Source organism: Chelonoidis abingdonii, chromosome 6 (assembly GCF_003597395.2).
Source record: "Chelonoidis abingdonii isolate Lonesome George chromosome 6, CheloAbing_2.0, whole genome shotgun sequence".
Classification (NCBI taxonomy): domain Eukaryota; kingdom Metazoa; phylum Chordata; order Testudines; family Testudinidae; genus Chelonoidis; species Chelonoidis abingdonii.
Window position 1 is genome coordinate 118003124 of NC_133774.1, and position 18156 is coordinate 118021279.

General features: G+C 42.8%; 1 protein-coding gene across 1 annotated transcript in view; it reads right to left on the bottom strand.

The window, feature by feature from the left end:
• PLAA (phospholipase A2 activating protein) overlaps positions 1 to 17663 on the bottom strand; it is a 34341-nt gene extending 16678 nt beyond the window's left edge. Inside the window, 10 exon segments of the mRNA XM_075067466.1 lie at positions 3343 to 3562; positions 4523 to 4680; positions 5413 to 5582; positions 6088 to 6223; positions 7453 to 7620; positions 7960 to 8080; positions 8180 to 8280; positions 14504 to 14559; positions 17312 to 17571; positions 17574 to 17663. Coding sequence (XP_074923567.1) covers positions 3343 to 3562; positions 4523 to 4680; positions 5413 to 5582; positions 6088 to 6223; positions 7453 to 7620; positions 7960 to 8080; positions 8180 to 8280; positions 14504 to 14559; positions 17312 to 17571; positions 17574 to 17663 — 1480 coding nt within the window.
• Between the last annotated feature and the right edge of the window lie 493 nt (positions 17664 to 18156).

An 18156-nucleotide genomic window follows, 5' to 3' on the forward strand; every position in this document is an offset into this window, starting at 1 on the left:
GAATGCGGCAAATTCTTGGCACAAGTCCGGAGGTAGTAGTTCTGTGAATCTACCCACCTCCGCCTGCACAGGTGCTCTAGCTATAATGGTTCAAGAGAGCCTGCTGATTGGCCACTTGGAGCTGCAGGGCACCTGCCGAATACACCTTGCGGCCCAGTAGGTCCATCCACCTAGCCTCCTTAGATTTGAGGGCTAGTGTCTGTTGGCCATGGCGTTCCCTTTCGTTGACTGATTGGACAACTAATGAGGAGGGTGGACATATAGGTACTCGTACCCCTGAGAAGGTACCATGTATTTCCTCTCGACTCCCTTTGCTGTAGGGGGAATGGAGGCTGGGGACTGCCATAAAGTGTCAGCAATGGCCTGGATGGTCTTAATGAAAGGCAGAGCCACCCTAGTGGGGGCATCCACCGACAGGATGCTCACGACAGGGTCCTCGACCTCCGGGACTTCCTCTACTAGGAGGTTGATGTTGAGCGCCACCCTCCTAAAGAGGTCCTGATGGGCTCTGAGGTCTATCGGCGGGGACCCTGATGACGAGGTCCCTGCCACAGCCTCATCTGGAGACGAAGAGAAAGACACTGCAGGGATAAGAGGGTCCTGAATGGCCTCTTGCTCATGGGTCGGTTCCTGCTCTAGCAGTACCGGGGAGCCTGGTGGATGGATCATCTGCTCCTCTGTCCCAGCTGGAGGGGGACGGCTAATGGTGGCCTCTGGCGCCCGATGCTCTGAGGGAGAGGAGCGGGTCTGGGCCAAAGGAGCACCTTGGGCCTGGTGGTACGCCCAGGGTGTCCAAAAGGACCACTGTTGAGGTCCTGTGTCCTGAGACCGGACGTCCTGGAAGACCCCGGTAGGCACCTCCATATCACGGTCCTGGTCGTAGTAACTGTCCGCGTGGGAGGTCACCGACGTCTGCCTGGATGGCCATGGAGGAGCAGACACACCTTGAGCTGAAGTTCCAACGGACCTCGCTCCCCTCCTTAGCGGGGACCGGTGCCGGTATTCATAATGGTACTGTGATCGAGATCGGGACCTGCGACCAGAGCGGTGCCGGGAGGTCGACCGGGATCTCGAGTCCCTGCGGCATGAGCGGCTCCGAGAGGTACGGTGCCTGGGTCGGTGCCGGGAACTAGAGCGGTGCCGCGAATAGTGAGGTGGAGAGCTTGAGTCCAACCGGTGCCGTGTAGAAGAACGGTGCTGGGACTGCGAGCGGCGTCGAGAGCAGGAGCGTCGTCTCGACCGGGACCGTCTGTGGGACTGGTCCACTGAGCCGACAGACGGTGTTCTGGTCAGGGTCGGCTTGCCCAGAGATTGGATTACCCGCACCGGCGGTGCCAGGGGTAGGGGCAGTGCCGTATCCATGAGGGCGATTAAGTCTCTCGCCGCCGAAAACGCCTCTGACGTGGATGGCATGGTGAGCTCTACCATGGTACACGCCGGGAAGCTATTAGGCGCCGGACTCGATGGCCCTCGCGGGACCGGAATCAACGGTGCCAATTTCGTCGGTGCCGCGGCGGGTATCGGCGCCAGGCGGTCCGATCTAGGCGCACTCTCTGGCTGCAGCGTGGGCGTTGCCAAAGCGGCATGAGTCTTAGCCTTCTTCGACCTCGGGGAGAGGGAGCGACGTGGAGTCGACTTCGGTGCCGGTGGCGGCCAGTGCCGAGAGCCTTTAGGCGTACCAGTGCGATCCGGTGCCGTGGGGGTGCCTCTGTTCACCGACTGACCTGCGCTCGGTGCCGAAGGTGGCGGTATCAAGGCCGCCTCCATGAGGAGCTGTTTTAGTCTGATGTCTCGCTTCTTTTTAGTTCGCGACTTGAAAGCCTTGCAAATCGAGCACTTAGCAGTTAAGTGTGATTCCCCGAGGCACTTCAAACAGGAGTCGTGTGGGTCTCCTGTTGGCATCGGCCTGTGACAGGCCGAGCACGGTTTGAAACCCGGTGAGCCGGGTGTGAGCTCCGGCACCGGGTGCGGGGAAGAGGCTACTCCCCGAATCCCGCTAACTAGTAATAAGTAACTATACTATTAATTTAAGAACTTACAACTAAATCTAGCTATCTATATATTTCTACAAGAACAACAACAACTATGTATACGACAAGAACGAGAAAACTACGAGTAGCTAGGGAAGGTGGAGGTCAGCTACGCCGCACTCCAGTGTTCCAACAACCGACACGGGCGGTAAGAAGGAACTGAAGGGTTGCCGGGTCAGCTGGGGTATATATGCGGTGCCACTCCAGGGGGCGCCCAGCTGACCCGCTGAGTGTTGCTAGGGTAAAAAGTCTTCCGACGAACGTGCACGCAGCACGCGCACACCTAACTGGAAAGGATATGAGCAATCACTCGAAGAATAAGTTTCCTTGCTACTACCACCACGTATGTAGTTTACTTTTTGTTCTTCAATGGGATTGGAAAATGCACATACTAGTCTATCCTATTTAGGTTCTTGCACCTTGTTCATTACCATCTGAGCACTTTCTAGACTTTCAAAAGGCAAACTAGGTGAGGTAATGTCTTTTATTAGACTAACCTCTTTTGGTAAAAGATAAGAGTTCGTGCTTACAAAGAGCTTTTCTTCAGGTCTAAGTAAACAGAAACACTAATATCTATCAAGTGAGGTTCCTCTCCATTCTTCCCCAAGGAATTAATTGCATGTGTATGTTCTTACTAGTTATTTCAACAGTTCATAATCAGTTGCGTTTGATTTTCATAAACTAGCAAAATGCTGTAGTAACACATTGCAGGGTAATGTTTCAATCTCAATGGAACTTGTAACTGAAATATAAAAGAAAGTATTTCTAGTCAGACTTTTTTTTTTAAAAGCACTAAGTAAAAAAAAAGTTTGTACTAAGATTCCTGAGAGCTTTTTAATTTAAGGTAAAAAAAAAACGGTATGCTGCTTTGAAAAGCTTTGTTCCTATTACTGATTATAAAAAGAAAATTGAAGAGTAAGTAACTAATTTTTTGTTGAAGATTCAGTTTAACAAAAATTGCAAACCCAACACAGCAGTTAAATTAGTAACAATAAAACAAAACATAGTGGAAGTCAATTCAAGTCAATCAGAAGCTAGATCAGGCCAAGTCCCATAGTAAATCAGTGTCTTGCTATAAGAGAATTTGGAAGCTTAGTGGGATCATATTTGCATGGTAATAAACAGAAAGCTTTCCCGGCATTCTGCTAAACTGATGTTCCATATTTGTGAATGTGTCAACTATATAAAAATACGTTGTATGCTGCAGACAGAAAAGAACAGGCACCTTACAGTTTGCAGTTTTAATTCAGAAAGATATTAACATTTGAGATCTTAAAGTGTGTACCAGTGATAGTTAATTTTTCCCCTTTACCTGTAAAGGGATCTGAAAATCCAGTGTCTGTATTCCCCAGCATTTGCCCTTTGGTGTTGTCTATAATAAACTTGGCCACCTGATCCAGAAACATGGCATTTAAATCATTCTTCTGCAGGAAATTGTATGCAGTCAGCCAGGGATCATCACTGATGTTATATGGCAATTTGTAGGAAGGTCCATTTTCATTCACATCAATAGTGAAAACATAATCATATTCCTTTAAGTGGAAGTAAAAATGGAAATAAGTCAAAGGGGTGTCACCACATCTTTATCTACAAACACATCAAATGTGGACTGTAAGAACAGTACAGGCAAATGATGCCAGACTAAAATTTCTGGTTTTGAGAACATGAATATCTTTGTTATCAGATTTCACTAAACTGTAAAATATAGTACTCTCCTATGCTGGCTGCTTGTCTAAATATTTTATTTTAGAAGATACTGGACACAGTTAAAACACAAGTGTGTGCTAGATTAGCAAGTTTTACCATGAATGGAAGTGATGGTTTCCCTTAGAGTGCAGAGATGTTCCTTTTGAAAGGATCAAAGAATAGGAAAACTGAAATCACACTTCCGTGTGTGTGACTTTTAGAGACAAACTAACACTAAAAATAATTAAGCAGACATATCACATCAATTCTCATGAACAAGTCTGGCCATCTACAGACGCTGTAGAGGTTAGAATAGATCAGACGCACTATAAAATGCAGTCTTGAATGTATGTGTACATATGTAGCATGACAAACTAGTGACTTTTTCAGACATACAACTACAACTCCCATTAAATCAACAGAAATTGCAGGTACTGAAAAGCAGGCCACAGGATAATCAAAATCTAATGAGGCATTAGCAATAAGCAATAAATGCACAAGAACTCAATCCCAAATAGTAAATTAAACACTGCTTAGAGTTTATACAGTTTTCCACATTAGCTAGTTGATGCCAGCAAATGTATTTCAAAAATATTAAGGTATACACTGTAGACAAGTACAGTATCTAACATTTCTGCTTCTAAATAAGAGATGTTTGTTAGACCTAGGATCTATAATGAAGTAATAACAAGTACTTAACTTATTTAAGAGTTTATTCCAAATAATGACTGATGTAATGTGAGGTTTTTTGTATGAAGAGTTACTAGAACATCAATACCATGATCTAAGAAAAAAACTTTACATACCTTTCCTTCAAATAAAACCCTTCCAGATGTTTGCTGTGTGGCTCCAGATGATCCAACCACTTCACCAATCTTGATCCACCTCCCTTCACTAACACTCCACTGATAGGCTTCAACTTTCCCATTATCTCTAATCAGTCGTGTCTGCCCTTCTCTTGTTCCTTGAAATAAATAAATAAAAATAAAAAAAAATTGCATAGCTAGAGAGAACTAAGATAGTGAAGAAGTTTCCAGCGAGAAATAAGAATGTTTCCAAGTTAAAAAAAACCCTTCAAATTTGGCTCAGGTTTTTGCCTCCTGACTGAGGTGGGGTGGGGTGCGGGTGGATGTGTTTGTTCACATCTTCCTGCTTAAGAGCTATCCAAATTATCACTGCTTCCTTTCATTTCACTTGGCTCCATTCTTTTCTTATAGGGATCTTCATTTTAAAGTAAGTAAATTAAAGACTAAATTTTGATGCAGTTAAGACAACATCAGTTCTATTTCAACATTCATAGTTTGAAAGTGTTAAGTTTGTTTTGTAACTATTTTTTCTTTTTTAGGAAAACAATGCCATATCAAGTTGTCCCTTACTGAATCACATTGTTAAACAAAAACTGCTGCACTGTTGCATAATAAAGCCATTAAAGGGTCATCATAAATGTAATCTGTTCCATTTCTATGAAGTGATAGAAGAATATCAGTTAAATCCTCAGAAACAAAATCTTTTATTAGAGGCATAACAGAGCCTCCATAAGACCAGTGCACACAGAAGAATGAAATTTTTATTGTTAAAGAACACAATTTAAGTGATCAGTAAAACCTGCTCCATCCCCAGGAGAGATGAAGCTCCTGATCCTACAAAACAGAGCTTTATTGTTGTGTTTTAATGAAATAGAAACTGAAGAATTTACCAGGTTCTTTCAGATGTTCTCTTCCAGGAAGATCATCAGCATTAATGTCTCCCAAATCACTAGTTTTGGGGTCAACAGTTGCCTGGGAAAGTTCATTTTCAAAAGCTTGAATCTCCTCAGCACTTGCTGTGCGCTCCAAAGACTCTGTAAATACTCTGATAATCCCATCACTGAATGAAGAGAAATACAACACATTTAAAAATGTAATCTCCATCATCTAATATGTCAAAGTGGTTATGTTCCTGGTACGGGATAAATTCATATTAGAAATAACTTTATGTCATTTGTTAATTTTAATAGGCTAAAATCCAGTATCTGCCATATAAAAGATTCGGTTCTCATGCTATCATTTTATCACAAAAAAATAAGCAGAGTAGAAGTGCCTTGAGGTAGAATACTCCTATCAAAATGACTTTGGTACAGAATAACTGCTAGCCTATCCATAGTACTGAACTTTAAAAACCAGCCACATTTCCAAGGCACTATTTCTTCTGACGTTCTCAGAATAGTAAAAGTGTTCTATGAAACTAAGAAAATGTAAAACCTCCTCCGAAATAAGAAATATTTTCTGGAGCAAGGCACTTCTCCCACACACGATGCATATAATCAGTCTGACAAAGCGTTTTGCAAATTTAGCTCACTACATATTATGCAGACATAGTGAAGTCTGGATACCTTGCACCAACCACGATGTCACCATTGTCTAACACACAGCAGCTCCAAACAGACTGAGCTGGAAATCTGATTATCTGAGCACATTCCCCTCGTTTCCAGATCCTAAGTGATCTGTCCTCTCCAGTGGTTACAAAATCTGAAGAGAGAACATACAGAAGTTTAATATAAAAACAAAGATAAAAGGTACAAAGTAGCTTCCTGCAGGTAAATACTTTACAATTAAATGCTTCGTGCATCTCCTTAAAGAGGTCTAACAGGGAAAGAAGGGTAAAATAGTCATTCCTCATCCTTCTTTCTGAAAAAAAGTGCTCAAGTGTGTAAACTGGTGGCTGATCCATTAGGCGGAGAAGGTGAAATTATACTCTAAACAAAAGCACAGTTCCAGTTCCCTTCTCAGGGCTTTATTAATAAAGCTTAAAAAAACCAACACAGTCTCATCACCAGCAAGGCATTATCTTCCCTGGGGTCTGCAAGACTTCAGTCTTCACAACCCTCCCTAGGGGAGGCTTTCCGCCAGCTGGTTCCTGCAGGTGTCCCCTTTGAAGGCCTTACAAGTGCAAGAAAGTCCCCTCCTAGGTCCTTCCCGAACCCTGGGCCTCTCCCATCTGCCCCTCTGTCTAAGACGCAGCAAACCTCAAATGCTATTTACTGTTGAGTGCACAAATTAGGAGAAACATGTGACCTACTACTACATCTGCCAGTTTTAAAGGGTACGAGGACTGTAACAAGTGCACTGAGACATGTGCATGCACCCCCGGGGTCCCGTGCTCTGTTACAGTGCTTTCGGGGCTTTAGTTTTCATCAAGTGTGCAAACATATTCTATAATCATAGAAAGGTCTTCTGATTAACACACAAACCTGAGAATCAACTTCTGTAACCTTGGGCAAATCACAGTCCTGAGCCTCTGTTGTCATATCTAACTCTCAGATATGTAGTGAAGATTACATAATTAACATTTGCAGTGTGCTCTGAGACCCTTTTGCAAAAGTTGCTATAGGAATATTAAGTATTGTCTCTAAGACTATTGCTACGTATAAGTATCATTTTTGCACTATGCTATGGTACTGATAGGCAAATGGCAACCCAGACTGAAATCCTGGCCTTGTTGAAGTCAATGGGACTTCTGCCATTGACTTCAGCAGGCCAGGATTTCACCCGATTCCCAGGACCTTTTGGCTCAAATCTAAATTCTGAACAGTTTTGAACCCAGATGTTCAACAACATTTCTCCTGCAGTGACATGTTTATTGTTCAAATTGAAAAATACAGAAAATAGAATGCTGATGAAAGAACTCATATTATATAATGGTACCAGAACTACCATTCATTTTGAAAAGCTATTTTACTTTGGAAGAAAAGTCTTACCTTTACAATGAGGGAAGACAGATATGCTGTATATATAATTTGTATGTCCGTAATAATTTTGAAGACACTCGCCCGAGATCTGCCACCTTCGAATACTGGCATCATTAGCACAGGAAAGAAATTCTGTGTCACTTAAAATCGCTAAACCTCTCACACAATCTTCGTGTCCTTTATAAAGGAAAGGAAAAGGTTTTATGAACAACCAAATATTTTGTTCAGCAGCAGCAGCTTAACATATCAATACCTTATTTTGAAATCTCATTTCTTTATCCTAGAAACTAAATATTTAATAAAGAACCAGCTATAAAAAAAATTCCTTTGCTGAGCACTTTCTGAAAATCAGGCCTCTAACGTGTCTCAAGTTGAGTACTCAAAAACCACTAGCCACTTATGGAAATCTTGGTCTAAATAGTAAGTTACTTGAATCCATTAAATTTTCACAAACAGGAAGTTGATTTATAAAGATGTCAGGTTAGAAAATACTCTCAATTTTACCCAAATACTTACCATTGAATGTTCTCTCGCATCTGCCTGCTTTCCATAGTTTAATACTTTTGTCAGCTGAACCAGTCAACATTAATCCTTGCTCAGGCAGTATCTTCACTGCCCATACTGCAGCTGTGTGACCCTGTGAACAAGAACAGTGTTAGAATAGCTAGAGAACAACTGAATTTACAAAGCTGTTCAATTATTCATTATTTGATATACTCATGAAGAACTACTATACCTGTAATGTCATCATGCATTTGTCATTCAACCAGACTTTAGCTGTGGTATCCCATGAGCCACTAAGCAATGTGCCAAATTTCCCAGATGAAAGGCTGCAAACTGGAAAAAACATTCAAATCAGCATTGACACATTCCTGTCCTCTGCCCCTTTCTTATTCCAGTAATATATGGAAGGAGATTTTTCTTATGTTAGCAGCACATATTCATGGAATGTAATCTTTTTTAAAGTTGTTTCCAGGGCAAGCTTTTGGTCCTTTCCTCTTCTACTTTGGAAAGGGAATTTAGCATTGCTTCAGTCACAGTACTAACTAGAACTAAATTCTTCAGAGGATATCTCTGTGACACAGAGGACCACTGGAGCCGGCTGGCAAATGGTACCCTGTTCTGTAACAGCAACTCCTAGCAGGCATGACTAACTTACTACACCTAGCAAACAGCTTTCGTGGTATTTATCCACAAATGATGTAATGTAAGAGCTTAAATGAAAGCAAGCATCACACTGATAATTAATGTCATTGTGAAATAGATGTATAACGAAAATATGTTCCTAAAGTCTGAATCTAGACAGGGCTCACAAACAGGTTTCTGCCAGACAAAAGGTTGTATATTCACCTGTCTCAGTTCACACATAAGTTAAGCACAGTAAGCCAATACAATGGAAACCCAATTTACATATGAAGTCAATAGGAAGGCAATACACTAGAGACTGAACCACAGCAGGAAGTAAACGAACAACACATTTACATTTATGAAAATGGAATCTCAACCAAACTTGGTAGGAGACGCTGCAAAAGGACATGGGCGGAAGAAGGAAGGGGGGGCGGCAAAAAGGCTCTAGACAGGAGGTTAGTCTGTTAAGTTTAGCCTCTAGAAAGCATGTATTGATTTGATTTGATATGTAACCCTTCTGGTTTCATTATCCTTACTCATTAAAGTAGAACTGCAGCATTATGAATATCTCAAGAACAGAGGCTGTTCGTAACTCTGAACAAAATATTATAGTTGTTCTTTCAAAAATTTACAACTGAAGATTGACTTAATACAGCTTTGAAACTTTACTATGCAGAAGAAAAATGGTTCTCCTCCCTCAATCCTTTTTTGTAGTAGTTTACATTTAAATCAGTACTGGGTTTTTTTTGGTGGAGGGGGCGAGGGGGGGAAGAGAGGGTCTCTGCTGCTGCCTGACTGTGTACTTCTGGTTCCAAATGAGGTGTGTGAATAACTGGTCAGTTCTTAACTCAGAGTTTCTACTGTATGTCTTAAATCTTGATTTTTGATGAAAAACTTAGGATTGTTTTCACTATAAGTAGATCTCAGTGCTTTGGTATTGCACAAGGAACTGATCCCAAGTCAAATCATTCAAGCTGATGTATCTACTGTACCCTTGGGGACAGCATACCTGGTATTAACATGAGTGAATAAGGGCCAGAACACAACAGGGGAACTCTTCAAAGTCTTGGGTCTGGGGCAGGGGTGGGGAAACTTTTTGGCCCAAGGGCCACATCGGGGTTGGGCAACTGTATGGAGGGCCAGGTAAGGAAGGCTGTGACTCCCCAAAACAGCCTGGCCGCCACCCCCTATCCGTCCCCTCCCACTTCTTGCCCCGACTGCCCCCCTCAGAACCTCCAACTCATCCAACCCCCCCTGCTCCTCGTCCCCTGACCGTCCCCTCCCAGAATCCCCACCCCCTATCCAACCCCCCTGCTCCCTGTCCCCTGACTGCCCCGACCCCTATCCACACCCCCGAGACGCCGACTCCCACCCTCCTGTTCCCATAGCAGACCTGACGACCACTCCCAAACCTCCACCCATTCACACCGCCCTCTCTCCTGACTGCCCCGAGGACTCCCCGCTTGCTACCAGCAGTCAGGAGCTTGCCGCATGACACCAGACCAGAGCCAGCGCGACTCCCCATCACGTTCCGAACTGCGGGAGGCAGCAGCGGCAGAGTGCGGCCCGACACGCGCAGCTGTGGCTTGCAAGGGGATGAGCGACAGCAGGAGGGGCCAGGAGCCTAGGCTCCTCAGCTGGGAGTCAGGAAGCGGCAGGACGAGTCGTGGGCCAGTGTGGCCCCAGAGGCCCATAGTTTGCCCATGTCTGTTCTGGGTAATAACCTACTGTTTAACCTCCACAGAGGCAACCATAGAGGGTGTATGCATAGCCAGAGATTAATTGGATAGGAACAGACTGGAGATGTCAGGCGACTGAACTGTCAAAATTAGACACAACCAAAGTCTACTCTGCAGTACTGGAGACAGGGGAGAACAACAAAGCAGCAAAACACGCCTGCTGGCAACTGACGAGGGGTGGGCCAAACATCTACCTGAAATTTTTATAGCCCTGCTAACACCACAACCTTCAGCCCAAACACTGACACAGTCAAGCCAACGGGCATAAGATTATGTTCTACACACCTCGCAATAGCACCAGGGTTTTGAACTCAGCTCAAGGCACCCCCCTTACCATCTACACACAAATCAACTCTATAGCCAGGGCTGGACCCAGGAATCAAGCCTAATACTTTGCAGTATAGATGCAGCCCATTTGACTCAAGCTCATGGGGACTTAAAGTATTCCACAATTGTTCCCTGGACAGTCAAGTTTGGACGCAGGCTCATAGTTTTTTAACAGCTTGAAAGTCCCAAGTGGGCTTCTACTCATCGCTGAGGCTCCTAGGTGAACTAACAACAACAATATTAATAAGCCACATAAATAATTATACATTAAGATAGACTATGCTTGCTTCGTTGAAAACATGAGAAGTTACTGTGACTAGTTTACCTAAGAATTGGATTTAACAAATAAACCATGCCCGAAGCCATATTTGGAAGTAATTCCTCATAGAAAATACTAAAGAATTTAAGTCTAACAAAAGCCCATTTTCATGAGACCATATGTTAATTTAAACCAAGTTAAGACAATTTGCGATTAGTTTCAGCTTTTTGCCATGGGGAATCTAACAAAACCAAGAACTACAACTACAGTGTTTATGTGACCCTTAAGGAACTAGAGTGGAGCTGTGCTGTCCAGTGTGAAGATGCAAATATAATGTCATTTCCCACCTGTTGCATTAGCCAGAACGAGGAAGCTGTCACTCTGAAGGTTATGATGCATACACAAGATACAAATGGAGTGGCCTCCTCATAGCAAGCATTTCAGTAAAGCCCCCTGTTAGGGACTAACACAGACTATACGATCAACAAATTTACATTTACAGAAATAAAATACGAAGCAAAATTAATTTAAGCTACAGAATCACCTTATATTCAAAAACTTTGGACTGATTTTATTTATATATATGATGTATAGTGTGTCAATATTTAAACCTGGCCATTTATTTACAATAGCCTAAAGGAGTCACAGAAGTAAAGCCACTACTCTACTTATATACAGCATAGAAACAGAGGCAATTTTTCTATGAAAATGATTTGCTGTCGAGTATTTATGAATCGTAATCCTTCCCTTTTAAAATGTATGAAGCAGTATACATCAAGCAGAAGATAAAAATACTAAATGAATTAAATATAGCTACAGAATTGAAGATTAGATGAATTCAGAGAAATAAGTGTAACTAGATAATCATAATTCTCTAACATTACTGATTGCCACTTAGCACTGCAAATGTTGTTACACAGTTCCTCCAAAATCAGATTTTTCTTCCATTACTATTAATAATACGTTATTAAGGCCCATGCTGGGCAAATGGAAGTTACTACTTTTCAATAACTTGTGTGTTCCCTTTCCTAGACATGCAGTTAGCTTTTAATATTCATTCTTGTAATATCCCTTCATTTATTTACATCCAGTTATCCTACTCAACTAAGATCCAAGTCTGGGTTAAATGTTTCCATACCCCATGCTGGTGTTAACATGTACATAGATAATAGTGCTTCGGAACAGCTAAGAAAAGACAATTCTTTGATGTAGAATATTCTAAAATAATAAATATAATTTAATCTAGTATCAAAATCAGAAATCTGACTTGCGATACAAGGTAATCCCAACAATTTTTTGTCACAAGTTAAGTCCTGGTTTGAATTTCAAGCTTTTTATTTAATGTTGTTAAGAACAAGATTAATTCTTCTAAACTAAAGACATCAATCAGCAATTATTTGCTTGTGCATAGAAGCTTATGCCAGCTGGCAAAAGCTGTCTGTTACTCACTGCAGACTAAGGCCCCAACCCTGTAATTGACTGTGGCATGGCAACCAAACCTCCTCCTCGTTTCTTGTCCTCTTCCTCTACACACACACTGCATGAAGTACAAGTGGCTTCAATAGACGGGCTCCGCCTGAACAAAGCTTTTGCTGATCATGGCGTATAGTTGCATCTTCATACTCATCGCTAAAGCATGATTAAGATATGCTTTATAAGCATGTAGTGCAGGCCATAGGTGGGGCTTGAGGACTAACAAAAAAATTTTAATGAATCTGTAAACTCAGGGGTTGATCACACCATATTGATGGAGAAATGCCCTTAACCGGCAGTTACCATTTTTAGAAGGATAAAAAGTGAACGCAGAGAACGACAGCCTGATAGTAATTTGACATCTGTAGTATTGCAAGGTCTTTCGAAAAAACTGGGAAGAACAAGTTAGTTAAGGAACATTGAGGTCAAATGTACTTGGACAATACACACAGTTTCTACAAAAGGTAGATCGGCCAAACAACCTGATCTCCTTCTTTGAGACAGGTAAGTTTTTTTAGAACAAAGGAAACAGTGGAATCTAATTTTACCGATTTTCGATTTTACAGGCATTTGTTGGCCTGATTATAAGTCAATGGAGAAAGGTGCGTAAAGTGAAAACGGTAAAGGTGGGAAAAAAGCTAAAAACTTCAAAGGGAAGTTACTAATTTCGTACTGAAAGGTGAACTGTCAGGCTAGAGAGGAGAGTTATATGGTTCCTCAGGGATAAGTCTGGGACAATCTTATTTAATCTTTTCATCTGAACCTTGGGCACAACAAAAACGTGGTAACTGTGCTAATACAAGTTTTGCGGATGAACACAAAGCTGGAAGATACGGCCATTATACAAGAATATGACTTGTAAACCAGAGTTAATGGAATGAGGAGATTTTAATAGTGAAAGTGCAAGGTCATTGCATTTAGGATTAAAAAACAAGAATGTTTGTTATAAGCTGGGACTGCATCAGCTAGAAGGTAATGGAAGAGGAGAAGAAACCTCGGATACTTGGTTGATCACAGATTATGAGCAGCTAATGTAATAATGGCCCGTGAAAAAGTTAATGGTGGTCTATGCGGATGCTCAGGTGGAGGTCTTCAGGACGATTAAGAGGAGCGTAGTAACCATTATACTAATGGCATGTGGAGAGACTCCATCTAGAAATACATGTGGTGCGTGAATCTGGTCTCCCATGTTATAAGAAAGATAAATCAAACTGGCAACAGGTAAAGAGAAAGGCATACAGGATGATATCAGAGCGAATGAAACTGGGTTTTATGAAAGGGAGAACCAAAGAGTGTGGCTTGTAGCGTACCGCACAAGAACAGCATGAGGCGGAAAGAAGGATGAGGGGAGATAGGATTGCTCTCTATAAATATATCAGAGGAATAAATACCAGGGAGGGAGAGGAATTATTTAAGCTCAGTACCAATGCAGACACAAGAACAAATGGATATAAACTGGCCATCAGGAAGTTCAGACTTGAAATTAGACAAAGGTTTCTAACCATCAGAGGAGTGAAGTTCTGGAACAGCCTTCCAAGGGGAGCAATGGGGGCAAAAGACATATCTGGCTTCATAAGCTTATCAAGCTTTGTCATGGAGGGGATGGTATGACGGGATAGCCTAATTCTGGCAATTAATTGATCTTTGACTATTAGTGGTAAATATGCCCAATGGCCTGTAATGGGATGTTAGATGGGGTGGGATCTGAGTTACTACAGAGAATTCTTTCCTGGGACTCTGGCTGGTGAGTTTTGCCCACACGGTTAGAGTTCAGCTGATCGCCATATTTGGGGTCAGTAAGGAATTTTCCTCCAGGGCAGATTGGCAGAGGTCCTGGGTTTTTTTTGCCTTCCTCTGCAACGTGTGGAATGAGTAACTTGCTGGAGGATTCTCTGCACCTTGAAGTCTTTAAACCATGATCTGAGGACTTCAATAGCTCAGACATAAGTTAGGGGTTTAATACAGGAGTGGGTGGGTGAGATTCTGAGGCCTGCATTGTGCAGGTCAGTCTAGATGATCATAAATGGTCCCCTCTGACCTTAAAGTCTACAATTTTATAACCTGAAGAGCTAAAAAACAGATTTTTGAAGTTTTGAACAATTACGGGGTTGCAATTTTAAGCATCTCAACCTACAAAGTGCCTGCTGTAATACTGTTTTCTTCCACATTCTGATTCGGGGTTTTTCACAGCTACACCATAATTGGACAAAAAACATTTACTTTGAAATATTCATATTTTAAAAGGAATGTCAACAAAAAATTCACACTTCTATCTAAAGGTTTTTGTTTTTCTTTTTTAACCTAGAAGACACACCTAATATTAAAATAAATTAGAGATTATAGGAGAATAATATTTCTATTTTTAGGTTTGTTTACACAATATTTGACCGCTCTCTGTACACAGTTTCAAGACTTTCCCTGAACAGCCAGTCTAGTTGAGAAAAACAGTAATTAAAAATATTAAAATCTGCCAAACTACAAAAGTTGGCAGGTACTGAACCTGAAACAACTTTAAACTCAACTTTCCAGGTATTGTATGCAGTTGTCTCCTACCTCCTTGAATGTCTCAGATGCACAGGAATCAGTGAAAATGTTATTTAACCCCACACTCCAAAGGCTTTCTTATAACAATCATGATCTCCTCCCTCACCCGTTCCTTCAGCTTCTCAAATGCTACATGTAGGTTGAAGTCACAATATGCACAATAGTGGAAATCACAATAGTCAGCTAAACCTTTCCTCCACAAAAAAGTAGAATAATAAAGGGCTGCAGCAACCCCAGGTGCAGCCAAAAATTTGTATAAGATAGTTTATGCATTGATCCCTTTCCGCTGTACCCCTATAATTTCCTAAAGTGGACATATTGCTATTACCCACATTGTGATCACTAACATAGTGGAGGAGAACTAAAAAGAGCTGTCATCCATTTGGAAGAAAGGACAATTCCCTCCTTTGTGATATAGTTGTTAGAAAATTCTGAGAGTCTATCCCTCCAGTAATACAGGCACTCTATACTTTCCCTCACGTAAATCACAGTTTTATATGACAGCCTCCTGGCAAAATATTCAGATGAACTTGTCACTCTAATTTATTCACTCTAATTTAAGGTTCTGCATGCCAGTAATATATTTGAACGTTTTTAGAAGGTCTCTTTCTATAAAAGTCTATAATGTATAACTAAACTATTGTTGTATGTAAAGTAAATAAGGTTTTTAAAATGTTTAAGAAGTTTCATTTAAAATTAAATTAAAATGCAGAGCCCACCGGACCAGTGGCCAGGACCCGGGCACTGTGAGTGCCACTGAAACTCAGCTCACGTGCCACCTTCGGCATGCGTACCATAGGTTGCCTCCCCCTGCACTAAATCAAGGATATGTTTTATAATTTTAAACTATGCATACAGTAGGAAATATGTTTTGCTGCTGTCCCAAGTATATACTACAATCAAGGGTCAGCAACCTTTCAGAAGTGGTGTGCCGAGTCTTCATTTATTCACTCTAATTTAAGGTTTCGTGTGCCAGTAATACATTTTAACATTTTTAGAAGGTCTATTTCTAGAAGTCTATAATATATAACTAAACTTGTTGTATTTAAAGTAAATAAGTTTTTTTAAATGTTTAAGAAGCTTCATTTAAAATTAAAATTAAAATGCAGAGCCCCTCAGACCGGTGGCCAGGACTCAGTCAGTGTGTGTCACTGAAAATCAGCTTGCGTGCCGCCTTCAGCACACGTGCCATAGGTTGATACCCATGACTACATAGCAGTACATCTACTGATTATAACAAAGGACCGGGAATCAGCTCTCAGTTTCAATTTCTCACTTGCTCTCTTAGTTTCAATTCAATGACTCATAGTGCGACCCTGACAAGGCTACTTAGGAACAAAATTGTACAGCTGTTTGTAACACCTAAGATTTTTATAACTGAAAGCAGTCAACAAAAAGGTTTATCTTTCTTTTTCAGTTTGTTTTGCGCATTGAACTGTACTTTCTGTATAAGCAGTGTCAACGCATACAATATCTGTATATTCTGTTTCTAACTTGCTGAACAGACCATTGTGAACACTAAACAAAGCAGAAATACCCTTTTAAAAAAAATCTGTGAAAAGAATTTTAAAATTTTAGAACACTGACCTGTCAAAAACTTGAATGACTTTATTTTTAAAAACTAAGTTTATAGTATCACTTTTTATCTCTTATTGCTTCAGTAAGCCCATCTATAAACAGGATTCACACGTTTATGGGAGCGATGGAAAAATGTAGCATCTGTACAGCACTTTGAGCTATTGAGATAAAATGACCTATTAGAGTATTATTCCCTGAATTCCACAGAAAGCAGACACAAGGAGTACATTTAATGATCACTAACAGAGCAGCGAGCTATCCAATTCAAACAGACTCTGCACAAAAAGCCCTGATAAAGAGCAACCACAAGTCTGCTCACTCCACAGGGTCGTTATGAAATTGAGAGATTCACAAGGCGGTTAGAAATAGAACTGGGCAAGCCACTAAGGCTGTAATCTATTTTTAAACAGACACACATACATGTAAGAAGCAGCTAAGGCCAGCCACAGAAAGAACTGAGAGATTATACTCCTTTGCACTCAGATTCTGAACGCTTATGGCCAAATTCAGCTGTGAGACACGTACCCCCAACTCCCAAAGTGAGGAGTCAGGGAAGAGTTTGGCTCTCAGAGCCTAGGAGGAAATATCAGAGCTAGTTCTGGGGTTGGCGGAGGCACAAGTGCCCCTATTACAGCCTGCGGGAGGCTGGGTTAAAGGAGATCCTCATATTCGTCCCCCCGCATGCCTGCTGTCGGCGCAGCAGAGGAGCGGGGGGCGCGGGCGACAGGGAGTCCAAGCGGCTGCTGCTTCTGCTTCTAGGGGGAAGCGGAGCCCGGTCACCCCACATGCCCCCGAAGAGGCCGGTCCCCTCAGCACTCACCCGTCCGGGGCCCACAGCCGGGCGGTTCGGTCCCGGGACACAGACACGAAGCCGCCCGGCGGGAACAGGCCGTGACTCAAGCCCCGCACGTCCAGCTCGTGTCCCACCACGGAGCAGCGGAGCCGGTAAGTGCCGCCCGCGCTCGCCATGACCGTGGCTCTCCCCGCAGTTGGAAATCTCGTCTCAGCCCGGGAAAGCCGGCGGGTAGCGGAGGTACCGTAAGGCGAGACCCTGACACAGCAACACCACCCCTCCCCTCCCCTCCGCCGGAAACCGTCATCAACAAATGCCGGGCCACCGCCCCCAGAGGCATTGAGCACATTGAAGGGGTGGAGACTGCATATCCCGGCATGCGCAGCGCCAGATAGCGAGGAAAGACCAGGTCGGAGATGGCGCGATGTGTGCTGGGAGGTGTAGTCTCCGTAGATCACGTAATTAGAGCGGGCGCTTAGCATGCTGGGATTGGTAGGCCCTTATTAGAGCCAGAGCGGAAACCTTTGCAAGTTGGGACTTGCACAGTGTAATGCCCTTTCCCAGCGCCTATCTGTGCTGAGGTTCCTGCGGGCTCTTCCCCCCCTCCTTTTAGTGGGGTAAACTCTGTATTCTCAGCGTGGGGGTGGGGAGCTCGTTCTCTCTCCTGGCTGTCGGAGGCGGCGGGATTTCAGAATCTCGCGAGAGCGGAAGGAGCGCGGTGGATGATTGGCTGCTGGAGCAGATGGGGCGGGGTTGGTCCGTTGCTGTGATACTGGCGTCGCGTGGGGACGGGGGACGGGTCGGCTAGGAGGTAAATCGGTTCCAACTGGCCCTGGAGAGCGGCCGACTCGGGTGAGACCGCGGGGCCGGGA